This window comes from Artemia franciscana, chromosome 14 (genome assembly GCF_032884065.1).
Source record: "Artemia franciscana chromosome 14, ASM3288406v1, whole genome shotgun sequence".
NCBI classification, from domain to species: domain Eukaryota; kingdom Metazoa; phylum Arthropoda; class Branchiopoda; order Anostraca; family Artemiidae; genus Artemia; species Artemia franciscana.
In genome coordinates this window covers 825,892-853,290 of record NC_088876.1, presented here as the reverse complement: position 1 = coordinate 853,290, position 27,399 = coordinate 825,892, and the positions used below count along the sequence as shown (strand labels likewise).

Sequence of the window (27,399 nt, the reverse complement as noted above, 5' to 3'; positions counted from 1 at the left end):
TACGCCTGCCAAATTTCATCGTCCTAGCTTACCCGGAAGTGCCTAAAGTAGCAAAACCGGGACCGACAGACCGGCAGACAGACCGACAGACCGACAGAATTGACGATTGCTATATGCCACTTGGTTAATACCAAGTGCCATAAAAATGCTGTCCCACTTTCCTTTTTTACAACGGCCTAGTTTACGTGAATCACGACCACATTTTCTGCGCAAGATTTCTGGAACTCTGGTGGTGTAAAAACAAAACACACAAAAAACCGTAAAACACACACAAACAAATAGCACCTAAAAATATTTTTAAGAGACTAGTTTGTTCACTGACGTGTAATTCGTGCCCGCAATAGATTCGAAGCAGTACTGGACCCCGCATCCAGCCCAACAGATTGAGCCTCTTTTTCGAATGCATCATTGTGCGAAATTGGAGAAGAGTGGTTCTTTGCTATTTCGTACATTTAACACATACCAGCTAATTTTGCTAACGCTATTGGACCGGTGGGTTTGTCATCAGTTTTTAGGCTTATTTTCATTACAGAGGGGGGGGATGAGGGAGGCAGGTGTCAAGAATTTTGAACAAATTTTAAGATATCTTCTAGGATTAAAAAAGACAAGATATTGAAGAATGCCTTTTTGTCTCATCTTCATAAAAACTTCAACAATTCACCCTATATTTTTGTAAATTTAAGTCCCCATTTCTTATGAGGAAATGAAATAGGTCCACCGCGTTCATAATCAACAGTTGGTAGACACAGAAGGGAGGGGTCGCTCTTTCATAGAATTCATGTGCATCAGGTAGTGCATGCCAAGAGCGGCAAAACCAAGTCAGGCAAGTGGGGAGTGTTCCAAGCGTGGCATAAATGTGCCAAGCGTGGAGTAACTGTGGGGCACACGTGGCGTTGGGAGATGTACACCGAGTAGCAGGAAGTCAGCGCAACTCTCGCTAACCGCAACATTAAATCCACAGGTCAGAGTTGGGGAAAAGCCAACCTTCTCCACATCTATACAAAAACCCTATTCATCTAAGTAACGACCACGCCCATTTCCTTCCATCAGTCGAACTTTTAGGTCCACAAAAACATAAACTAAAAACGCAAAAAACATACCTGCTCTTTCTTTCCGAAAAACATCCCCGATATCTTCGAGAAGATCCCACGTTTCTGAGGTAAATTCATCGTTGGCCTGAAATGTTTTAACTTTTTCAATTTCCATTTTATTTCTAACAAGCTCACTACTAAGTCTTTCCTACTTCTGTTGAAACGAACCGCTCAAAACCTTCTGAGTGTCTAATCCCGCTAGTTGAAAATAGGAGACAATTCACAAAGGGCGATGAACCCAGGCGGTTTTGGATAATATCTTAACTCTTGTAGGCTAAAATGTATCAATTAGCCTACTACATTATCTAAAAAATAACGTATAGTTCAGGGACCAGCTTACCTGCGATAATCTGAAAGGCTGTATATTAGCGTTTTCGATTACGGTAAAATTCTAGTTAATTGACTTCTTGCTATCTCAGAAAGGGTTTAGGTTAGGAAAACGAGACTTTCAGGGATGAATCTACAGACTAAAGTATGTCCCGGGAAGGTATTTTGAAACAACTACCTCCACTCCCTCTCCCTCTAGAGGGCCCTGACCTTTGATGACCCTTACAAATATGTGTGTTATAAAAGTGAAACCTTGCAAAATATGTCTTCTGCTTAACTGAAACACAACAAAATTGTTTTTAGCTTCATAACTTTGCTCAATTCCTTTTTATAAGGTTTTAAAGATATGCAAATACATTTCCTAATTTTTGAAGAAAAAACATTTGATATGGCTCAAAATTCTACTCAAATAACAGGAATTGCATTTTCAGAACTAAAGGCAGAGAAAAAGCAACTGGTAACAGAAAATTAAGGTAAATGTTGTTTTGTCAAAATTTCAATAAGCATAGACCAGTCATGTAGGGAAATTTCAGGGCCCTCTAGAGGAGAAGAAGTGGAGGTGGGTACTTTAAAATACCTTCCCAGGACATACTTTAGCCTGTAGATCCATCCCTGAAAGCTTCATTTTCCTAACCTAAACCCTTTCCGAGATGGCAAGAAGTCAATTAACTAGAATTTTACCTCGATTGCTTCTGATAAACAGTTATAAAAGAAATCCTAAAAAAAATCGGAATAAAAAAATTGCGGAGTTGAAAAAAAATATTTAAAATTGGCCAAAGAATGCACTAATCCATATGCCTAGCACTACAAAATCACTAATCATCCGTTCAATTTGGTCAAACTGTTGTACAATAAGACTGATCAAAAAAAAAAGTCATAAAACGTCAACAATCTAAAAAAAACAATAAAGTAAATTAATTTTATATTAATGTAGTAATTGTATAATACAATAGTTAGCTATAGACTAGTGAAATCTATGAAGTAATTACACAGAGTAAAAATTAAAAGCAAAGAAAACAAGGGAGTGGGAAGTTCTATTAGTTTTGTTTTCTCTATTGTAGAGTTGTACTTCTTGAGTGTGTACTAGCTAACAAGGAAGCACCTTTAGAGGTGCTTAGGGGTTAGGTTAAATTAGGTTAGGTATTTAATATATTACGGTATGCGGCGGCCTGATTTGCACAATTCTTTGTCGTGGTTTTCATAATTTTATTTCTAAAGTATTATATTGTCATCCTGTTTTGGTATATTTCATTAGGATTAGCCGAACTTAACTTCTTGAGGAAATTCTGTCTAGCAGAAACGTGTTGCTTAAAACAGTCTAAGGGCAATGTAGTTAGTAGCTTAAAAAGGAAACTTTCTTGCTCGCTAATATTGAGCTTCTAATCAATGCTGGTTCAAACTTATTCCTAGACCTTGGGTTGCGTTGAGTCAAACAGGGCTTGATTCAAAAAGGCTGATTTGCATGGTTGAGTTATATGGGGGTTGAGCTTGATGGCCTTGAGTTAGATTGAGCTAAATGGGGTTCAGTTGAACGAAAGTTCGGTTAAATGGTTATGATTTGTAATGTGGTTGAACGAACGCTAAGGTAAATGGAGCTAATCGCATGGGAGTTGAGTTAAATGGGGGCAAACACTTCTTGAAGTAGCAAGGACACTAAAAATGAAGTCTTACTCCATATTTTTAGTTTCTTTTTAATTTCTTTTTAATTTGATTCTAAGAATTAATGGATTGATTTAAAAGGAAAATCAGAGGCTTAATACCGGTCGGGATTTAAAATAAGAGCTCTGAGTCACGATGTCCTTCTAAATATCAAAATTCATTAAGATCCGAATCACCCTCTCGTAAGTTATAAACACCTCATTTTTTTTTTATTTTTCCTCTCCCTTTAGCCCCCCAGATGGTCGAATCTGGGAACACGACTTTATCAAGTCAATTTGTGCAGTTCCCTGGCAAGCCTACCAATTTTCATCGCCCTAGCACGTCCAGAAGCACCAAACTCGCCAAAGCACTGAACCCCTCCCCCCAACTCCCCCAAAGAGAGCGATTTCAGCACGGTTACGTCAATCACGTATCTAGGACATTTGCTTGTTCTATCCACCAAGCTTCATTCCGATTCCTCCACTCAAAGCGCTTTCCAAGATTTCCCCCTCCAACTCCCCCCAATGTCAACAGATCTAGTTGGGATTTGAAATAAGAGCTCTGAGACATAAGTTCCTTCTAAATATTAAATTTCATTAAGATCTGGTCACCAGTTCTTAAGTTACAAATACCAAAATTTTTCTAATTTTTCCAAATTAACACCCCCAGCTACTCCAAAGAGAACGGATCCGTTCCAATTATGTCAATCACGTATCTAGAACTCGTGCTTATTCTTCCCATCAAGTTTCATCCCGATCTTTCCACTCTAAGCGTTTTCCAAGATTTCTGTTTCCCTCCTCCAACCCCCTATGTCCCCGGATCCAATTCGAGTCAAAAATGTAGCATCTGGGACATAAGATCCTTTTATATATCAAGTTTCATTAAGATTCGATCACCTATTCGTAAGATAAAAAATACCCCAATTTTCACGTTTTCTAAGAATTCTGGTTTCCCCTCCAACTCCCCTCGATGCCATAGGATCTGATCAGAATTTAAAATAAGAGCATTAAAGCACAAGATCCTTCTAAATGTCAAATTTCATTAAGATCTGGTCACCCGTTCGTAAGTTACAAATACCTCATTTTTTCAAATTACCCCCCCCCCAACTCCACCAAAGAGAGCGGATCCAGTCCGGTTATGTTAGTCACATATCTAAAACTTGTTTTTATTCTTCCCATCAAGTTTCGTCCTGATCTCTCCGCTTTAAGTATTTTCTAAAATTTCTTGTCCCCCTAATACGATTGGGGTCCCCCCAATCTAAGATTACTCCCCCCCCCCCAATGACGCTGGATCCAGTTGAGACTTAAAATAATAGATCAGAGTTACAAGGTCCTTCTAAATACGAATCAAACAGTTCGTGGTAACGAATGTAGTAAGGAGCGACCCGGCTCAATAGTAACCAAAACTCTAAGAAAATGGAATTTTGATATCAATAGCTACATCAAAGAATCGTATTTTAATGCTGAATTTAAATATATAAGTTTAATCATGTTTAGTCTTACCCATCAAAAGTTACGAGCCTGAGAAAATGTGCCTTATTTTGGACAATAGGGAGAAACAACCCCTAAAAGTCATAGAATCCTAACGAAAATCACACCATCAGATTCAGCGTATTAGAGAACCCTATTGTAGAACCCTATTGTTTCAAGCTCCTATCTACAAAAATGTAGAATTTTGTATTTTTTTGCCAGAAGGCAGATCACAGATACGTGTTTATTTGTTTTTTTTTCCAGGGGTGATCGTGTCGACCCAGTGGTCCTAGAATCTTATGAGAGGACTCATTATAAAGGAAATGAAAAGTTCTAGTGCCCTTTTTAAGTGACCAAAAAAATTGGAGGGCACCTAGGCCCCCTCTCACGCTAATTAATTTCCCAAAGTCACCAAATCAAAATTCTGAGATAACCATTTTATTCAGTGTAGTCAAAAAACCTTATAACTATGTCTTTGGGGACGACTTACTCCTCACAGTCCCGTGGGAGGGGCCACAAGTTGCAAACCTTGACCAGTGCTTACATGTAGTAATGGTTATTTGGAAGCGTACAGACGTTTTCAGGGGGATTTTTAGGTTGTGGGGGGGGGTGATAAGAGTAGGATATGTTAGGGGAACTTCCCTTGGAGGAATTTGTCATGGGGGAAGAAAATTTTCATGAATGGAGCGCAGGATTTTCTAGCACTATTAAAAAAAGACAATGAAAAAATAAATATGAAGTTTTTTCAACTGAAAGTAAGGAGAAGCATTAAAACTTAAAACGAACAGAAATTATTACGCATATGAGGGGCTCACCTCATCCTAATATCTCGCTCTTCATGCCAAATCATTTTTAGTAATTTTAACTATTTATTCTACGGCGTTTGTGATTCAGGGGTCATTCTTAAGAAATTGGGAAAAATTTAAGCTTTAGTCTAAAGAGCGAGGTACTGACGAGGGGGTGAACCCCTTCATATACGTAATAAAAACATGATAATACAGAAGTTCGTTACGTAAGCTAATTTGTAAGTTATGTATATCTTATAGAAACATTCGTAAAAAATTAAAGTTCTAGTTGCCTTTTTAAGTAACCAAAAAATCGGAGGAGGCCTCCTCCCCCGCTCCTTTTTTTCTCAAAATCACTTGATCAAAACTATCAGAAAGCCATCAAGCCAAAAAAATAAATATGCAAATTTCGTTTTAATTATTCATCTGCAGAGAGCCAAAATCAAAACATGCACGGATTCAAAAACGTTCAGAAATTAAATAAAAAAAAAAAAGTTTTTTTTAACGGAAAGTAAGGAGCGACATTAAAACTTAAAACGAACAGAAATTACTTCGTATATGAAAGGGGCTGCTTCCTCATCAGCGCCCCGCTCTTTACTCTAGGGTTTTTTACTGTTTTAAAAAAGTTGAGTTGAGAGAAAGAGTCAAACTTTAGCGTAAAGAGCGGGGCGTTGATGAGGAAGCAGCCTCTTTCATTTACGAAGTAATTTCTGTTTAAGTTTTAATAGGTTTTAAGTTTTAATGTCACTCCTTACTTTCCGCTAAAAAAACTTAGAGCTTTTTTTTATTTAATTTTGTTAAAGTCGCTCTCAGGAAAAGTGCTAACGTGTTGATTAGGATAAAACTGAATTTTCGTTGTTAAGCAACAAAGGGTCCCTATGAAGACCATTCGAAGGAACATGAAAAATTATGCTAAATGGCAAAATGTAGCTTAAATGTTTCTTCTTAAGGAATAGTATGATTTTGTCTTTCAGATCACGTAGCGCTTTACTGAAAGCATTTCAGAGTTCAATATACCTCTTTGTCCTCTTTGTAAAGATGATGATGAAGACTTGGATCATTTTCTCCGGAAATGCCCGGTGCTCTTGGATTTACAGGAAATTTATTTGCATGGGATTAATTTGATGCTTCCGGGTATTCTACAAAATAGTAACCCAACCACAATATTTCGAGTGGGAGTATATATAGAAAAATCTTTAATGAGAAGAAAAAGTTTTATATGATTAATTTCTTTTGTAGTTAGATTAGGTACTTTTTGCGTTGAATTCTGTTTTTTTTTTTTGTGCGTGTTCGTACTGTTGTTAATTTCCTTGCTTGTCTGTTATTTATTTATATTTTGTGTGTATATGGCCCACGGGTTTTTGAAATACACTTATCTATCTATCTATCTATCTATCTATCTATACGTAGCCAACTGGTACTTGAAACTTTAGCCAAGTGTAGCAAGCACAAAAAAGGAAGGTATATAAGAAATATAGGAAATTACGAGTTGAATTTGAATAAAACTTGAAACCTCAGAATCTTGAAATTTTTTTAAGATCACATTTTTGGGGTTAGTATGAAGTAAGCCGAAAACAATCATAAGAATTTGTGATGGAAAGATACTCATTTTTGCCATTTATATGACTTTTTGGTTACAAAGGCAACATTTTTCAAATAAATTCTTATTAATACGAATTAGCAAAAATGTAGCCGGTGGGATATGTATTTCTTGAAATTTAGGAGGAACTTTGTTGTATTTTTTTTTTTAATAATTTTTCAAATTTCAAACTACACTGTAAACAGTAAACATTGTAAACGATACTTTTTCGAATTTTCAAATAAAGTATAAACACCAGCCAAAAAGCCCCTAAGAAAATTTATGCATAACAAATTGAAAAAAAAAAAATTTTGGCATTCCAGGCAGACCTAAAGGAATCACCTTCTTCGGGCATACTTTTCAGTTCTTAATTTATAAAGCTTACTAAACTTTATACTTTAGCAAATAAACAGGAGTGTCTAAAACAGAAGCTCTTATCATGTTTAGATAGAAAAAAAAAGATAATTTATAAGGACAAATAGTAAAATTAAAATTTAAATATCATTTTTTCAAAGAAAATTAAGAATCAGCATTACAACTTAAAACAAACTCCTATATATGGGATTTGCTACCGATCCCTGGGTATCCACCATATGGATAATATGGGGGTAAAGTTCATTTGTGACGCAAACAAATGTTATATTGAGATTCAGAATGCAATTCTGGGTGTATATTTGCCCATTACGGGGGTGGGGTTATATACTCTATAAACATATAGGTTCTAAGAAATTCATGAATTTCTTAAAAAAACTGGAAAAGGAAAGAGGTGGGGATAAAGGTTTTCCCCCTGAAAATGTTTCAACTATAATTATTCTGCCTATTACTGATTAAGAATTGTTTTCTTAGCATATTTCTTTATGTTACAACCACAGAAGAGAGAATAATGAGGACTTCTTTCCCAAGACAGTGAACCAACAAAACCTATTTGAATATTTCGGCCCTAATTTTGAGGGCCGTCTTCAGCAAATAAAATAATAAACAATAGAACACTTACAATTAAAGCTCTCGGCTAAAAATCCACTTTTTTAAATAGCCTTGGCATCATTACTTCTTAAAGAATTACATAAAAAAAACTAGTTTTTTTAACTGAAAGTAAGGAGCGACATTAAAACTTAAAACGAACAAAAATTGCTCCGTATATAAAATGGGTTGTCCCCTCCGCAATCCCTCGCTCTTTACGCAAAAAGCTTTTAATTGTTTTAAAAAGCAGAATTGTGGCAAAGTCAAACTTTAGCGTAAAGAGCCAGGGATTGCGGAGGGGACAACCAATTTTATATACGGAGTAATTTTTGTTCGTTTTCGTTAAGATTATGTGACTTTTAGGGGGTGTTTTCCCCTATTTTCTAAAATAAGGCAATTTTTTCAGGCTCGTAACTTCTAATGACAAAGACTAAATTTGATGAAACTTATATATTTAAAATCAGCATGAAAATCTGATTCTTTTGATGTATATTTTAGCATCAAGATTCCGTTTTTTAGAGTTTCGTTTACTAAAGAGCCGGGTCACTCCTTACTACAGTTCGTTACCACGAACTGTTTGAAAGTTCAGCCACGACTGTGTGATAAAAGCTAACATTTTACAAGCTAAAAAGGTTCATTCATTGAACCATCTGTATTTATTAAAAACTGGAATACTGAACTAGTACTGAACTAGTTTTCAAGGTTACAACATATAAACTAACCGGATTATCTTTTAACATTGTTCATGATCTGAGCTAGCTACTGCTTTGAATTAAATGTGCTGTTACGAAGTAACTTGCAATTACTGAAATAAGTTTTGCGAATTGGGACTGAAATTTTTTGGAGGATTATTTATTGTGGAATTGGCAAATTGTAGGCCCTCTTTGGGAGAGTGCGCTGCTCAGTGATACGCAGGAAAGTCTTTTAGGCCGACTTTACACAGGTTGGATTAGAATACACTTGGATGCAATAGCGAGGCTCGGCTCTCACTTAAAGATAAGTCTTTTTGCTCTGTTTATCGACTTCTAAAAATGAGATACTGTTAATGATGCAGCGTTTCAAGCAGTTTGATGTTGCGCTAGCTGAATTCAAGAACTACCCCCTATGGCCCGTGAAAATTATGCAAATAGGAAAGGATTCGCACGGAAAGCCCACTTATCTGGTCTTTTGCTACGGTAGTCACGATGAATTTAGGTTAATAGATGCGAATCTTCAAGAATACAACCTAAAACGAAAGATTCATCCACGCCTGCTGTCAAAAAAGCAATTGTGGAACTTGATAATACCCCTGAAATTTATGAAACTCTTTCTAAGACTTTTTTAGCCCTGAAAGCAAATGATAAATTAGGGTCTAACTCAGTCAAACAGTTCGTGGTAACGAACTGTAGTAAGGAGCGACCCGGCTCAATAGTAACCGAAACTCTAAAAAATGGAATTTTGATACCAATAGTTACATCAAAAGAATTGCATTTTAATGCTGATTTTAAATATGCAAGTTTCATCAAGATCAGTTGTACCCATCAAAAGTTGCGAGCCTGAGAAAATTTGCCTCGTTTTAGAAAATAGGGGGAAACACTCCCTAAAAGTCATACAATTTTAACGAAAATCACACCAACAGATTCAGCGTATCAGAGAGCCATACTGTAGAAGTTTCAAGCTCCTATCTACAAAAATGTGGAATTTCGCATTTTTTGCCAGAAGACAGATCACGATGTGTGTTTATTTGTTTTTTTTTGTTTTTTTTTTCCAGGGGTGATTGTATCGACTCAGTGGTCCTAGAATGTCGTGAGAGGGCTCATTCTAACGCAAATTAAAAGTTTCAGTGCCCTTTTTAAGTGACTTAAAAAATTGGAGGGCCCCTAGGCCCCCTCCCACGCTAAGGTTTTCCCCGAAGTCACCGGATCAAAATTCCGAGATAGCCATTTTATTAACCATAGTCAAAAAACCTAATAACTATGTCTTTAGGGACGACTTACTCCCCCGCAGTCGCCGTGGGAGGGGCTACAAGTTACAAACTTTGACCTGTGTTTACATACAGTAATGGTTACTGGGAAGTGTACAGACGTTTTCAGGGGAATTTTTTGGTTTAGGGGGAGAGTTGAAGGGGAGGGGTTACGTGGGAGGATATTTCCATGGAGAAACTTCTCATGGGGGAAGAGAATTTCAATGAAGGGGGCGCAGATTTTTCTAGCATTATTCGAAAAAACAATGACAAAATAAATATGAAAATCTTTTTCTACTGAAAGTAAGGAGCAGCATTAAAACTTAAAACGAACAAAAATTATTACGCATATGAGGGGTTTACCTCCTCGTTATACCTCACACTTTACGCTAAAGTATTTTCAGTAATTTCAACTATTTATTCTACGGCATTTGTGATTCAGAGGTAATTCTTAAGAAATTGGGACAAAATTTAAGCTTTAGTGTAAAGAGCGAGGTATCGACGAGGGTTGAACCCCCTCATATACGCAATAAAAACATACGAATATAGAAGTTCGTTACGTAAGTTAATTCGCAAGTTACGTATATTTTTTACCAATGAAAATGTTTGTAAAAAATTAAAAGTTCTAGTTGCTTTTTTAAGTAATCAAAAAATTGGAGGGCAATTAGGCCTCCTCCCTCGCTCATTTTTCTCAAAATCTTCCGATTAGTTTCGTTTTAATTATTTATGTGCGGAGAGCCAAGATCAAAGCATGCATTAATTCAAAATCGTCCAGAAAGGGGCTTTTCCTCCTCAACGCCCCCCTCTTTACGCTAAAGTTTCTTACTGTTTTAAAAATAGAGTTAAGAGAAAGAGTCAAACTTTAGCGTACAGAGCGGGGCGTTGAGGAGGAAAAGCCCCTTTCATATACGGAGTAATTTCTGTTCGTTTTAAGTTATAATGTTGCTCCTTGCTTTCATTTAAAAAAACCTGTTTTTTTTATTTAATTTCATAAAGATCCGATCACTCCTTCGTAAGTTAAAAATACGTCATTTTTTCTAATTTTTCAGAATTAAGCCCCCCCCCCCCCCCAATAGAGCAGATCCGTTCCAATTATATCAATCACGTGTCTAAGACTTCTGCTTATTTTTGCCACCAAGTTTCATCCCGATCCCTCCACTCTAAGGGTTTTCCATGAATTTAGGTTCCCCCCCAAACTCCCCCAATGTCACCAGATCCGGTCGTGATTTAAAATAAGAGCTTTGAGACACGATATCCTTCTAAATATCAAATTTCATTGAGATCTGATCACCCGTTCGTAAGTTAAAAATACCTCATTTTTTCTATTTTTCAGAACCCCTCCTCCCCTCCCAACTACCCCAAAGAGAGTGGATCCGTTCCAGTTATGTCAATCATGTACCTAGAACTTTTGCCTATTTTTCCCACCAAGTCTCATCCCGATCCCTCCATTTTAAGCGTGTTCCATGAATATAGGTTCCCCCCAAACTCACCCCAATGTCACCAGATCCGGTCGGGATTTAAAATAAGAGCTCTGAGACACGATATCCTTCTAAAAATCCAATTTTATTGAGATCTGATCACCCGTTCGTAAGTTAAAAATACCTCATTTTTTTCAAATTTTCAGAATTACCCCCCCCCCCCACTAAACTACCCCAAAGAGAGTGGATCCGTTCCGGTTATGTCAATCATGTACCTAGGACTTGTGCTTATTTTTCCCACCAAATTTCATCCAAGTGTTTTCCAAGATTTTAGATTTTAACCTCCCAAGCCCCCCCCCAATGTCACCAGATCCAGTCGAGGTTTAAAATAAGAGCTCTGAAATACGATATCCTTCCAAACATTAAATTTCATTATGATCTGACCAACCGTTCGTAAGTTAAAAATACTTCATTTTTTCTATTTTTCCGAATTAACCAGCCCCCCACTCCCCCCCCCAGATGGTCAAATCGGGAAAACGACTATTTCTAATTTAATCTGGTCCGGTCCTTGACACGCCCGCCAAATTTCATCGTCCTAGATTACCTGGAAGTGCCTAAAGTAGCAAAACCGGACCGACCGACATACAGACAGACCGACAGAACGACAGCAACAGAATTTGCGATTGCTATATGTCACTTGGTTAATACCAAGTGCCTTAAAAATATTAAAGGCTTGATAATAAGTTTAAGAGTTTTTAATGGTAATTTACTACATAATTTTGGGTAAATGGGAGGGATTGTTAATCAAATAAATTCAAAATCTGCATAATTCATTTTAAACAATCGTTTTCTAAAAAAAAAGTTTTTCGAAGAAAATTTAAGAACCATGCGCCTTTCATGTATTATTCAATATATATATATTTTTTCATGACCATTTCCTATAAAGGGTGGTCGTAGAATTGTAGGAATGTGGCCATTCCATTGGAGTCGAAAGTTCTAGTCCCTTTTCTAAAACTCGAAGGGATTAGAAGGTAACAACCCTCCCAAGGTTTATTTTGCAGCCATCCACTAAATACCCAAAGACACTAATCAAAATTTTGAGACAGTCATTTTGTTCTGAATAGTCGAATGGTCATATAAGTCTGCCTCTGTGGATTATATGATATCCATAGCTCCACAAAACCTCCTTTTTTATGCAAATCGGTAATTGTTTACATATAATTTTTGTAAGTCTTATAAATACCGCCTTTGATGTCCAATGGATCAAAAATTTCAGAGATCTATGTCTGGATGAACGGGGCAGAGGTAAACTGAAAGACTGAGGCAAACCAGGCTATTGAAAAAGCATATATGCAATATCTAGGGAAGGGCTAGGTGCATGGGCTTGAAAGTCTCAAATTCTACAGACGAAAGGAAGGGGAAGAGTGTCTTTGCACCCTTCCATGCACAGTCAAACAAGATAAATCAAAAGATAATATGTGTTACGTAGTAATTGAAATGGTGTATGTGTACTCTATCATAAATCGGTCGGATATAAAATTCCAAGTTTCAAAGCGTTGGATCAGGGGGAGGGAGGCAAGAAAACTTATGGATTGGGGAGAGAGGAACTATATCAGAAGACATTATGTGAATCTAGGTTATAAAAATACTGTGTTCGAATAGAAGGGCAGAAAATATGCCATATGGAATGAACTGATCCCCGGGGCAAGAACCGTAAATTATGAAAGTTGCGAATGGTTCACAGATAGGCTTCACAGGCTCTATAAGTTCAATCTTGGGTGTCCAGTGGTTCGTAATTTTCAGGATTAGTTCTCTGGGTCAAAGGAACAGAGGCAAATGGATCTACAGTGTAGAAATTAAGGTCATTAAAACAATATCTCAGAAATGGCTTTAGGAATGGAGTTGACGAGCCTAAAAACTTTTTTTTTCAGTCTGAAATTCGCAGTCGTAAATCCTTACTACTGCTGCTAACAACTTGTTGTGGCACCAAGCTGCCTAGGGTCAATACAGCTGCGTGCGCTCCTCCTCCATCTCACTCCATTCAAAGCTTTCCTTTTTGCACCCTCCTAAGAAGTTCAACGTTTCTTTAAATCTTTTCTTAGGACCTCTTTCCACCACGTTTGAAGACGAATTACTTTATCTTTGGCCGTAGCTTGATGGTCGAAAAGGACAATTTTTGTCAATCTGTCATCCTTCATCCGTAAACCATGTCCTGGTCATCTCAACCTGTCTCCCATTACAGCCCTAGAAAAGCGATAAAACTACATTTTTCACTTACTGTTGGTCAGGCGAACGGGTACCCAAAACAATCCGTAGGCGATTTTTCTGGAAAACATCTAGCAAATCTTCCTCTGTCTTCCGAGGCGCCCATGTTTTGGAGCAATACTTTACCACTGTCATCACTGTAACTTCCAATATTGTGATCTTGGTTTGCAGATTTTTCTTCCTGTTCTTTCAAACGTTTTCAACTGTTAACAAATACCCTGGGCCTTGGATATTCAACTTATAGCATCTTCACTACACCCACCGTCTTTGCTAATAATACTACCTAGGTGAATGAATTTGTCCATTTGATCTTAGCATTAGGCCCATCTAATCTCACCTATTCACATTCACTTATTCCTAGTCTTAGTGACTTAGTCTTCTTGACATTAATTTTAAGACCTATTCTTTAACCCTAAACTCGCAAAATCTTTAGAAATTCTTTCGTTCATTTGGCAACATTTTCATCTAGAATGCTTAAATCATCCGCATAATTTAATGCTATGTTAGACCTTCCCATTTGATTCCACGCTCTCCCTTAGCCTCTGCCATGTTCCGTAAGAAAACGTCCATCAAAATGATCCATATATGCGGAGGTAGAACACAACCTTGCTTAACTTCCGATTCAGTACGAAGCCAGACACTAGCCTCATTTCCTATATAAACTCCAGCAATTTGCCACGAATCATTTGATATGATTTGTGTCACTATAGTAAACCCCTTTCCACAAATCACTTTATATTTTCCTGTGCCAAGGGAAACCAAAGGAAGAAAAAATTTTCTGTCAATCGGGCCCGAAAACTTCCAGAAACTATTTCTTTTTTCTGAACAAATTTGTTTTTTTTCTCCGACTGCAAACTTACAGAGCAAGTAAACAGGTAATAATGAAAAAAAATATGAAGAAGAAAATCGAGGATAATTCCAGCCAATGAGAAAAAGTACATGGAGACATTCTGGCCAAGACCTCCATTCGACCGTCCTCAGTGCAAAAATAAATAAAGACAAACATATAAGGATAAAAGTCCATAAGACAAACTAAAAACAAAACAAACCTCAAAAGTTTTTATCGAATTTTTATTAGGAATTCTTGGGAATTTTAGGAATTTATACGTATATTTTTTACTCTTTATTTACATTCACTGTGGACGATCGACTGAAGATGACCAAAATATTTGAATATTTATCTTACTTTTTTCTTGGACTGGAATTATCCTCAAGTTTTCTTCAACGCATTTTTTTATTTTGTCATGCATAGCTTTTAAGGTCTTAAAAATAATTTTAACAGGGACAAGGAGACGTCAGTGACAAAAAAGATTTTTTTATTGATCCTTGACACACAAAATAGGCCCAAATTCGTTTTGTATCCAACAGAATTCCATTATATTGTGTACTCACACTAGGCGAAACAATCTTAATAGCATAAAATATATAAGAAAATTGGACTGCAATTGACAGCCAAAAAAAGATAATTTTTTTCTTCGATCGGCATGAAACTTTCCAAGTAAGTTCTCTGGACCAAGGAAAACAAATTTTGGAATGAAAATTGGGCTCTACCAATTCTTAGCACGAAATTTTGCTGAGCTGGCTAAAAATTTTAGGGCTAATAATAGGGCTAAGGGAATCTTCATTAAGGAAAAAGGAAACAAATATGGCTCTATTGATTCCTGACGTTGACCTTTCTTTAGAAAGCAAAACATAGTTCATTTTTAATGACTTTCACTTACATTTATTGAACCTAACAAATGGCTGAAAAAATGGAATATTAAAGGACTTATTTAAGAAAATGGGAAATCAAGAAATTCTACATGAATATCCAGAGGTATCTATATCTATATCCCTATAAAAGACCAAAAATGACGCAGATCTTCAACCCGTATGAAAACAAATTATCCACCTAAGATAAAATATTAAAATACTATTAAGAAATTGTTTCACTCATCTACCCCTAAAAAAACTGTTTGAAAACCAAAATTGTTGAAAACCTAATACCACAATCTAATACGGCCAGAAATGAAACTATTGTGATTCAAATATAAAAAGAACAGAAATTACTTTAAACAAATAAAGGAAACTTAAGGCAAAAATAAATTAAATGAGTAGTAACATCACACGGCATAATAACTGTATAAATGAAAATATAAAAATCAAGTCAAACTTAAAGAGAACAGAAATCATCAAAAAGAGAGTAAAGATACCACCCTTTAAGTAAACTATCATAAGTAAAACCTTTAGAGTCCTGAGTTTTTTTTTTCATTCCTGATTGTCTTAATACAGAATTGAAGTCCCATCTCAATTGGCTTGGCGTATTGGTTTGTCTTATTTGACCAATAATGTCTAAGTCATTAAAGTGGCAGCGGCAAGTAGCACTAATTATGCTAAATTAAAATGTTGACCAATTTTTTTTCTGATTCATGTTAATGCTAAGGCAAAACAGAACTATTTAAACGCTGGCTATTGGTTCAAAAAGGGAGCTGTGAGCTCTGTTCAAATCATCTCATACATACAAATATGGAGTCTAGTAAAGGTGAGAAGCCGGCAGGATCTAATATGTTATTTTATACATGAATACAGACCAGCGGTTCCCAATTAATTTTGGACCATTGCCCCATCTAAGAAAATAGCGACGAAGACCACACTGCCTTTCCATAACAAACAAATACAACGTAGAGACAAATTAGGGAAAATTTGTCTTGAAATTGTCCCTATTGTCTCTACGTTGTATTTGTTTACCCCATCTAAGAATTTCTAAAATCCTAATGCCTTTCCGTTATGTTTAAATTTTGTTTTTCAAATGTTTACATGTATTCACCAGAAGGAGCCTTAAAAGGCCATTAACTTGGTATTTTTTTTCTGATCATTCTCTATGCATGTTTTATGCTAATGAAAAATATTGTCCTTATAAAACATCTTTTTTTATAATTTTATAATACAGCATTTTTTGTATTACTATGTATATTATAACAATACTATCATGTATCGTTTTTGCTTTTTTAAATGCATCAGAAAATGACATAATCCGCATGAAAAATGCTTTTGTCTTCAAAATTAAGGTTTTAAAGTATAGTAAGCCGAAGGGTGGACGTCCTGTTCATGACCAACGAAAATATCGCCATGACCCAATGGTGGGGCCTGCATCCCACGTTGGGAATCAAACAGGTTGTGGCAACGAACTGCAGCAAGGAGCGACCCGGCTCAATAGTAAACGACACTAAAAAACGAAATTCTGATACTAATAGATACATCCAAAGAAATTGGATTTTCATGCTGATTTTAAATATATAAGTTTAATTAAATTTAGTCTTACTCGGCAAAAGTTACGAGCGTGAGAAAATTTGCCTTATTTTCGAAAATAGGATGAAACACAACCTAAAAGTCATGAAATCTTAATCACACGAAAATCACACCATCGCATTCAGTGTATCAGAGAACCCTACTGTAGAAGTTTCAAGCTCCTATCTATAAAACTGTGGAACTTCGTATTTTCTGCCAGAAGATCGATCATGGGTGCGTGTTCACGGGAGCCGTGAACCAATCACGGCTCCTCAACGCCCCGCTCTTTACGCTAAAGTTTGACTTTTTCTCACAACTCTACTTTTTAAATCAATAAAAAACTTTAGCGTAAAGAGAGAGGCATTGAGGAGGGGACATATTTCGAAGCTGGAATTTGTTTCGAAGCCCAAGTCCATTCAAAGTTAAATTGTAAAATTAGATAAATTCTTATCTTAGTTCGTTTGTACCAAATCTCTCTCAAAATAAAGAATTGTTTAGGATGGGAACATGAAATATCTAAGATAATTTAGTCTACCTTAGAAAAAGAACATACAATTTATTGACCAGATTATACAATCGACCAAATACCAGATACCAGATTATTGATAAAAAGATCATATAGATTGTATAACCAGTCTCTCATCAACTCATCAATAATAATAACCAATCCCATAATAATAAACAGAAAAGAGAAAAAAGTGTAAGTGGGTCTAAAATGTAGTGGGTCTGGGTCTGCACGAAAAATAGGTTAGCTACATTTATCTTGCTTATTATGAAGTAAGTATTGTTTTCTTAGATAATCTTAGATGATTTAAGACGGGAATATGTAATATCTAAGATAATTTATTCTACCTTAGAAAAAGAACACACAGATTATTGAAGACCAGACTGGCATATTTGCTCTACCTTAGAAAAAGAACATACAGATTATTGAAGACAAAATTGGCATAACTACAGTTCGTAAGAATATATTGAAATTCTTATAAGTTATTAAAAGGAGTTATTTATTATCATTATTTTATTAAAGTAATAACTAATATCAATATTAAAGTTGGTTTTCAAATTCTTAGCCAGGAGTTACTTCAGACATGAAATAATCCCTCCCCCTTCAGTTTTTTTGCATCATGGGAATGCTTCATATCCATCCCCTCCCAAGCTGCCTCCGAGATATTGTAAACAATGTATTTTGATACCTTGGATACCACACAATGTCTTTGAAAATGCGAAAACCCTGGAAATTGCACCCTCACTATACCCTAAGAAAGACTAGACTGGCATACTTAATACGCGGGACAATTATTGAAAGCTTTAAAAGCTGGCTGATTTTCTACTATTTTTTTCTGTTTTTTCCCCTAAAACACAAAACTATACGGACAGATCTTGCTACTGAAGCGTCATACGTTTCCTTTTTTTGTAGTACAGCGTTAGCTATCACCATCAATTTCCATTCTCAACTTGAAATCACCTTTATTTTCAATATCGTAATAAATAAATCTTACAGTATTCTTTTAATAACAATCTTATGATATAAATTATAAACACTATTGTTAACATAATTATAACTTTGTCTTAATGTAGTTATACTACTAATTATTAATAACTCACTGCAGCACCAAGCCGCCTGAGGCCAACATAGCTACGCACCCTCCAACTCCAACCTAATCTATTCAAGGCCTCCCTCTCTACATCCTCCTAGGAGGTTCCCATTTTCTTTATATCTTTATTTATGACATCCTCCCAATCCAGACAAGGACGACCTGCTTTCCGTGTAGCCCCAACGGCTGGCCAAAAATGACAATGTAGTTGTCATTGATATTAATATAATAATATATAGTCGTCGGTACTACTAACACTACTACTACTAACAACTCATCGCAGCATCAAGCCGCCTGAGGCCGACACAGCTACGCACGCTCCTCCTCCATCCCAATCTATTCAAAGCTTCCCTCTTTACACCCTACAAGGAAGTCCCCATTTCCTTTAAATCTTTCTTATTAACCTCCTTCCTTCCCAACCGCGGACCTGCTTTCAGTTTAACCATAGACGGTTGGCCGACAAGGAAAATCATCAGCAATATGCCATCCTTCATCTGCAAAACGTGCCCTAGCCATCTCAACCTTCTCGTTATCATTGGTGTTAACGTAATAATATGATTATCATTGAAATTAATAATATGAGAAAAAATAAAGATCCTCCAGAGCCCTTGCTGGCACATAGGACATAGAATCGACATTTCAGTTACTTGGTTTTCCTAACAGGGGCATATTGAAACCTTGTCACCCAACCTTACCGCAGCGGTGATCAATCCATGGGGTCCTTATTACCAGTCCGTATCCCTGAGGTCCAGAGCATCATTCTATTGTGCTACCACAGAGTATATAAAAATATTATATTCTACTAATATTTCAGTTCATCTAGTAATATAATAATATTAATATCATAAGAAATAGTCTCTCCGTTATTACTCCCGCAACTTCGGACAACATTTGTTCAAAGATTATTTACCGTACCTTGTGGAACACCTTATAATTTTAAAGATCGAATATGAATAAAGCATATATTTATAAGTCGTTTAAATAGATTTTCAACTATGTAATATGTTGTACTTAGCTTGCTTAGAGATTTTTTGTGAACCCCACGTAAATAGTGTGTCACCATGAGTATTTTGGGCGATTTTGTCAAGTACCATACGAACTATCAATCAAGGGGCGCGAAAAAAGGCATCCCACCAAGACGTGAAACGCATTGACTGGTCAATGGCTTTGACGTCACTAGGCTAATATTGCCAGAAAAAGTTGGTTGAAGACGAAGTTTATCCTTTCAAGGCCTAAGCAGTAGTGCCATCTATAACACTTAATCGATGAATCACCAACTGTAAATATGAAATAACAAAAGAATTCGGGTGCAAATTGAAGAAAAACTTACTCTTTTTCTTCTGCAACCTGCAACTTCTGATTGCCAATAAGGAAGGATTTTGGATCAATGTCGGTATTTTTAGGACCACTTACGATTTCCTAGAACCAAATAAAACTCAAAATCCAAACTTGTAAATATATGTGCTTTTAAAACTGTATGAAAAATAACTTTTAGACAAAATTCGCCTTTTCATTTAGAATTAGAATGAAATAAAAATATTGAAAGCAGATAAAACTTATAAGAATACTGTGAACTTTGAAAGAAATTAAAAAGAAAGTACAGAGTAAAATCAAAACTTAAAACAAGCAATTTTACAAGCAATTCATTAACAAACAAATTTTTTTATTTTAAATTTATTAAAATGAGTGCAATAAATAGCCACTTTTATTTTTTAAAACATTGCTCTTGTTTAAAGGTACTCGTTAATAAACTATTATAATAAACTATTATAATAAACTAAGTGTGGGTTCGAGGGGAAGGGGCAGCGCTTTAGTATGCAGGTTAATTTCTTTTATCCTAAATCTGAGGGGGGCTACCACCCTCCTCAACCCTACTTTTTACATTGAGCGTATCTTTGCATAGCACGGCTTAGGAAGAAAAGAATCAGGTGTTTGCTTTTCAAAATGTTATTAGATTTATATACATATACAGTCGCTGATGGTGTCTTAGGGAAGAAAGTTAGAAATGTAGCTAGGAATATTAGTGAAAATGCTTTATATTTAATAGAGAGGAGGAGGGCTTGTACAAAAATATCTGAGTGATAAACGTAGATAAAACAAGAAAAATGTAAAGAAAGTGGAGAAATCACTGAACTATGAACTAAGAATGTGTAAAGTGGAAGCCACGAATTAAGTTGCCGAAGACCTGGAAGATAACGGCATAATTGTAAAATATTGTTCTGGCATGTTAATAAATTGGAAAGAGAAACTAGAAAACAGAAACATTTCTATGTCAGTATGTCATCAAATAAGAAAACGAGCATTTTCAATTGAAAGAAAAGGAGCAACACTAAAAATTAAAACGAACAGAAATTATTCCGTAAATGAGGAGGCTTCCCTTCCCTCTATGGGCCTCATATATATTCGTCTCACTGCCTTCTTCGTGGAGTGCCAAATAATACCGAAAATAGCACTTTTTGGTGCTATTTCTGGAACGGAAAGGCTGGGAAGGATAATAAGCATACCATTATAATCTTCATCGTAGAAAACTCTTAACCGAAGGATCACATTCCCCCTTTTTGTATACTCCTCCTCCAAGCCCCCTTGGTACATGAAAACTAAAAGCGTTTAGCTGTGTTACACAGTTGCATACATCTCAGGGAAAAGTTTAAGAGAGGCAAGAAATAAAACCTATATTTAATTTCATGTATTCAATACCCTATTTTAACAAAAATTATAATAACTTCTTTAGTTTCATCCCCCAAATTAAACAGGTCTTCTTTTTTAACGTTTATTGTCTATGCTCAAAAAGAATAAAATGAGCAGAAATCAGCCTAAAAAACAAAGTTTTTCATAAAGAAGTAGAGCAAAGTTGAAAAATAAAACGAACAAAAATTATTGCTTCGCACATTAGACAACATATTCATCTACAATCTAGCTACCGATAGCCGATATTTTCCGATACCTACTGAAATTTAGAAACCTCGCTTGATTGAAAACTGGCCTTGCTCAAATTTTGTAGTTAAAATTGTATACTAAAAATTATCAATATTATAATCGGTATAGAACCTTGTCAATTAGTCATTTATTTTCTTCATGCTGATTATGGGATTTTCTGCTCCTAATTGATGATCCTGCTTTTTTTGTGAGTGGGTTTTGTGTTTTCAGTAAAACACTAATTCATAGAATTCTACAGACATTGGAAAATGTGACGGGTCAATTTATTCGAGTTATTTCTGTAGATGTATCTTGCGTAATCTATGAAGCAAACATTTTGTTTGTTTTTAAGTTTCAACTTCGCTCTTTACTTCTACAAGGAACCTTTTTTTTAATAAATCTTTCAAAGTTCACTGTCTTGTTAAAAGTTTTACCCGTTTTCGATGTTTCGATCTCATTTTAATCAGAATCTGTATCACTGATAACAGTTTGACATCCGGGACACTAAGATTTTGAAAATGCCTTTCTCTGTGTTTTCATTAAAAAATTGAGAATCTCGAAAAGCCCCCTCCCTCTTTAGATTTCAAAAAATGTGAACATCAACTTCATACACAAGAATTTAAAAATTGATTCACAAATGTGCTTTTCTTGAAACTTTCGTTTGTCCAAGACAAGCAATTTTTCGCAGGGTCATTCAAATCATTCAAGTGTTGCCACAGAACAGCCAAGGATCGAAAAAATTATTTTGGGAAACATATTGCGTCAACTTAACAAATTCTATGACAGCACAAAAACGACTGCTTCTATATTGCAGTTGTGACCGGGGTTGCCACTTGGTGAAAAAATCACTAGATTTTAGTGATTTTCTCCAGCAATCAAGTGATATATGTGCTGATTTTTTTGATTAGGCAATATAAAAAATCACTACAAATAATGATAAATCACAAGGGGTGGCAACCCTAGTTGTGATGTTAGAAGAGCAAGTCACTCTGTAATAATATACTCTACTTCCTTGGTTTCTTTATGGAGTACCTATTGTGTATATTGCTTTTGTTTTCTATTTTTCACTTTTTTGTGATTTTAGATTTCATTCGTTTTGTAAAAGTTGTTCATGTTTTAAGTTCTGTCCTTTTTAAACGCTGAGGATGCCTTGTTGTATAATTGTGAAAATGTCTTGTGATATTTCTTCTATTTCTTCCTATTGACCATAGACTTATTGTTTTTCAAGGTTTTCTTATTTGATTTTGTCATGGCTAGCCAGTTCGACTTTAGATCTTTCACTTAATAATTATTTCGGATAAATAATGAAACATGGCCACAAAGTTCACTTCGGAAATCACTAGGAAATATATACAGCAAAAATTTGGTCCCTGGACCGTATTCTGATAATAGGTCGTAGACCGTAAACCTCTAGGAAATATACGCAGCAAAGGTTTGCTCCCTGGAACGTATTCTGATAATAGGTCGTAGACTGTAAACCTCTAGGAAATATACGCAGCAAAGGTTTGGTCCCTACACCGTATTCTGGTAACAGGCCGTAGATCGTACATCCCTAAGAATTATACGCAGCAAAGGTTTATTCCCTAGACCGTATTCTGGACTTGGATCTACCAATTAAAGCCTTAGATAAATTTGTGGCCTGAGAGCAAAATTCTACAACTCATCAGTAACTCAATCAGAGAAAAACCCAATTAAACATTTTGAACATCACCACAGCCTATTGAAGAAGAAGAACATCATTGCAGGGTATGTACTCCTGCATTGACTTAAAAAACTGTAATCAAACTTAATTGCATAGGAAATAGATTATTAACGATTGTTATAAAATAATTGTCCCTTACCCTTTCAGCTGGTTCTTTCCCTTCTTGCCCCTCTTGAAGGATGCGTTGACGGAGAGCTCCTGAGCCAGCTCCACGGTATCTTTCGAAATCCAGCCCTGTTTTGTCTATTGTTGAGTCAGCAGTACTCATTCCTTCACGAGCAAGTTCTGACTTTCTGTCAATATCCCTCGCAGGCTCATACGTTTGATGCACGGGCTGAAACAAAGGGCAAACATGCTTAGTATACGGGCTTTAATCTTGAAATACATACTAGCTGCTGTAATTTCAATTAACATTAAGGGACACTTTTATTACAATTTTTACTTATAAACCACCCTATTAAGCAAAATAGGTTTGATTGATTAGTGGTATCTGTGTGCATATATCTTATTCTGGTTTCGAAGATAATTAGAAATTTCTGATTTTTCTGGAATGTGTTATATGTTCACTTGAATGTATACAGAGTTAGGATTTTCAGATCTTGGCATACATTTCAAATATTGCAAATTCCATATGTATTACCCTAAATCTAGCGTTACCTCCGGGTAATACGGATGCTACGAAAAGGTTGATTCTTATACTCGAACGACCTCTATACCCGAATGAGCCTGTGTTTTTTTTTTTTTTTTTTTTTTTTTTTTTTTTTTTTTTTTTTTTTTTTTTTTTTTTTGGAGTTAGGTTTCCTCTTTTCGTGTTGTTGCTTGGAGTTTATGTTCTTGTTTTGTGTTTCCTGTCTCCTCTATACGTTTGGTTATTTACATTTCTTGTTGATAATAAAAATAAATAAACAACTTATGTGTCTAAGTTTTAAAGACATTTGAGAGTTTCGAGGTTTTTTTTTTTTTTTTCAAAGCAATATTTCCCTTTTCTCAGTCGCTGAGAATCTAGTTAAATGGAGCTTTTGGTATTGAATTTATTTTTATTATTTTTTATTTTTTCGAATTTTTTTATTATGATACTGAACACTTAAATAAGTCTTTCTTGTAAATATAGAGAAATATTATCAATAGGAATTACAAGCAGTCAAAAATATACAACAAATTTCTAAGTTTTTCCACTTTCCTTTAAAACTTATCTTTTGTAGCATAAAGCCTTTTGAATACCACTGCTGAAGCCGATGCTGATCCTTATTTTAGCATCCAAGTTAAATCCACGAGGCCTACTCAAAATGGCTTTAAATTTTAACTAGCTTAAGACGTATGCAACCAAAAAATGAAATTATAAACGAAAAGAAAAAATCAAAGATTTGAAAAAACGAGGATTTTGTCAGCTAGTAGCAAAATACGAAGACGAAAATCAAGTTAGACATGGACCCCTGCCATGTCGTCCTCAGTGCTAAAAAAAAAAAATCTAACCTTCTGAAGTAAGCTCTGCAAGAGGAGAAAAGACAAGAGAAAGATGTGTCTTTTCTCCTCTTTTAGGATGACTTGGCGAAGGTCCTTGTCGAAATATTTGCTTGGCTGACAAAATCCTCGTTTTCTATTTTTTTTTTTAGTTCTATTTATTAAACATTAATAGTTCTAACATTCTGGCTGTAGCGTTTTTTTCCGCAAAGCACTTGAAAGATAGATAAACACTTGATTCATAAAAACAGAAGATACTGGTAAATTGTAGAATTTGTCACCTAGGGGAAGTGGGTCAGCCAAGAGGTCCTATACGGTACCTCATCTCACAGGAAAACATTTAGGATTTTTAGATAGGTAGGCAGTATGGAAGGCAGTTATTGTAAATTACCTTTCACTTTTTGCCACTTTCCCCCTTAATTTAATTTAAATGCTTGAAAAATTTTCTTCTTTAAATACATATTTATTTTTGACCGATTATTACTTTATTATTTAGTTTTTCATTTCGACTGTTTTTTGTTACTCTTTATTATCCCTTTTCTGCATCCACTTCATTTTTTCGTTGGGGAGGGGGGGGTCAAAAGAATTATTTTTAATAGGGGATTACAAAAAAAACTTGAAAACATATTTTTACGAGCCGGACAAACATTCCAGGAGGGGGAGAGGTCCAGACCGCCCCCTGGACATAGCATTGATATTTGTAGTGATACCTTCCTTCTAAGTAAAATATTATCTTTTTATCCTCATGCCTCTTCTTATTTCTTATTCTACTAAATTTATTGAATTATCTTTTTAAGCCCTCAAGCCCCGAATTATTATACGGGTCATCCTTTGTTGAGTGACATGCTTAGCAACCAGTGAATTTTCTCTTCAACGAGGATAAGTTAATTTTTGTCTTAAACTCATATTGTAAAAATAATGTAAATAAGCTGTTGTAGTAGTTTGTCAGTTTATTTTTTGGATGCAACTATTAATCATTATACAATTTCTGTTCGAAAATTCATCTTATCCCACAAAAAAAGCGAGAAGATAATTATGACTTTGTGAAGACAATAACAAAGCTGCACAAATTTATTCCAATATTGCGGAAATATATTCTACAGCAATCGTCAGCGAAATACAATATAAAATAAAAAAAAACTTGCTAAAAAAAATATTGATAGAAATTGTTTTTCAAAATCGTATAATAATTTTCTTTAAAAGAGTTCAGGCTTACTCACTTTTCGTCATTATTTATCTCAGCTCCTTCTAAAATATATAATTTAGTACTGACTGGCATGACTAATTTTGGTTCAACCTGTTTCAATTTGGTTCAATTGGTTCAATCTAGTACTAATTAGCAGGGTCACTTTTTTAGCCTGTAAAAGCGGCATTGACTATGATTTTTTTTCCGAAATACGGCCAACGATTTGTAGTCCCTATCTCAAAGCAGAGTTCAACATTGTTGAGCCACGGACAAATCTTGTAGCTCAAAAGACTTTTGCTCACCGGTAGATCCAGGGGAGATGCGAGGACCCTGGCCCCCAATATTTTCTGGCACCCTCTTTCCCTGTTTTTTTCTTTTTTTCATTCTTTTTTAGAATAAATTTACCAAATTGGTTAATTATTGTAACCTTTGTCACATTGCCCCCTCCCAATATTTTGCTCATTTGCACCCTTGTCACATTGACCCCCCCCCCAAGATTTGGCTCTAGATCCACCCCTGCTTTCGCTCGTTTGATTGGTTTGCTATATTTTAAAAATTAGAACCAAACACTTAGATTTCGGCTTCTTGTTCATTTGGCTGGCTTAGATGCTAACATAGGAGAGCCAATAGGGTTACAAACCGCGGGATTGTATGAGGAATAATCTGATTGGCTGATGGAAACTTATCATGAATGTAAACCAATTCCATAAAAGCAATTTTAACACATGATATTTCACTTGTTTAATATGAAAGTGATCTTTCTTTCTCTTTGGCTGAACTGTCAGTCGATTAAAAATAAGTAGCTGTATGTTTTTCCATACTTGTCCGACTTGATACAAGACAGTATTCAAGGAGTGAACGTGACAAGGGAAACAGTTCAGGCCAGGGGAGGGCTGAAACTCGGGGCCCGCTCCTTTTTTTTAATTAGTGCCCTGGTCCCACATGCTATTACGTAACGTAAGCAACATAACTGAAGAGTTTCAAATAGTATACAAATGTGTAAGCTAAAAAACTACCAATCAGGAACAAATTTACAGTCTGTTAAGTCAGTGCAACAAGCCCTGTTAGCCAATCTGAAACCACTTTATAGTCTATTTGACAAAATCCCTAAAATTCAGGAATATAGTATCCAAGTAATATCATTAGTAATGGATACAAAAGAGAAAGCACAGAAATGATATGACAATCTTGGTCAACAGAATTACACCAAGAGAAAAAGAGAGATTACTTTCCAACAACGCATTGGTAAAAAGATTTATTAAATTGCATTGCTTTATATTTTTGACGTAGTCAGCCAATCATCTTTTCCTTAAGCTTATGCCAGGAAAGGAAGCCAAATCTCCTAGCCTTTTTAAAATATGATTGGTCCTTTTAAGCTTTTGTATTAAATTTTTAGCCAATAGAACAGTTTTTTGCTGCAAGAATGTTACAAGTAGTTCCTCTGTTTCTGTGGAATTACATTTGAAAGAGCTTACCTTTGTATAATGCTTAATGGATTCAATAGCACGTTCATTCAGTTCCCGTTCTGGAATATCTGACGCAGGGGCATAGGTTTGATTTACTGGCTCGTTTTTGCGACCTGGAATTACCAAAAACGGTAAAAAATGTGCGATGGATTCGACAGAAATTTTTTTTTTTTGGTTGTTATTTACAAACAGTAGTTTTTTATCGACGTCACTTCAACTATGTATTAAATAAATAAAAAATAAGTTTTTAAACTGCAAGTAAGGAGCGACATTAGAACTTAAAACGAACAGTAATTATTCCGGATATGAAAGGAGGTTGTCCCCTCCTCAAC

General features: G+C 35.5%; 1 protein-coding gene across 3 annotated transcripts in view; it reads right to left on the bottom strand.

The window, feature by feature from the left end:
* The window catches only part of LOC136035151 (uncharacterized), a 77,183-nt gene that overhangs the window by 14,391 nt on the left and 35,393 nt on the right, over positions 1-27,399 (bottom strand). For 2 of the 3 annotated variants that reach the window (XM_065716703.1, XM_065716701.1), the window contains 3 exons: positions 27,077-27,180; positions 23,094-23,288; positions 1,101-1,176 (listed from right to left, as the gene is read on the bottom strand). In XM_065716703.1, the coding sequence (XP_065572775.1) occupies positions 1,101-1,176; positions 23,094-23,288; positions 27,077-27,180 (375 nt within the window). Of the gene's footprint in view, positions 1-1,100; positions 1,177-19,666; positions 19,756-23,093; positions 23,289-27,076; positions 27,181-27,399 lie in introns of all 3 variants that reach the window. The other variant, XM_065716702.1, reaches the window with a different exon arrangement.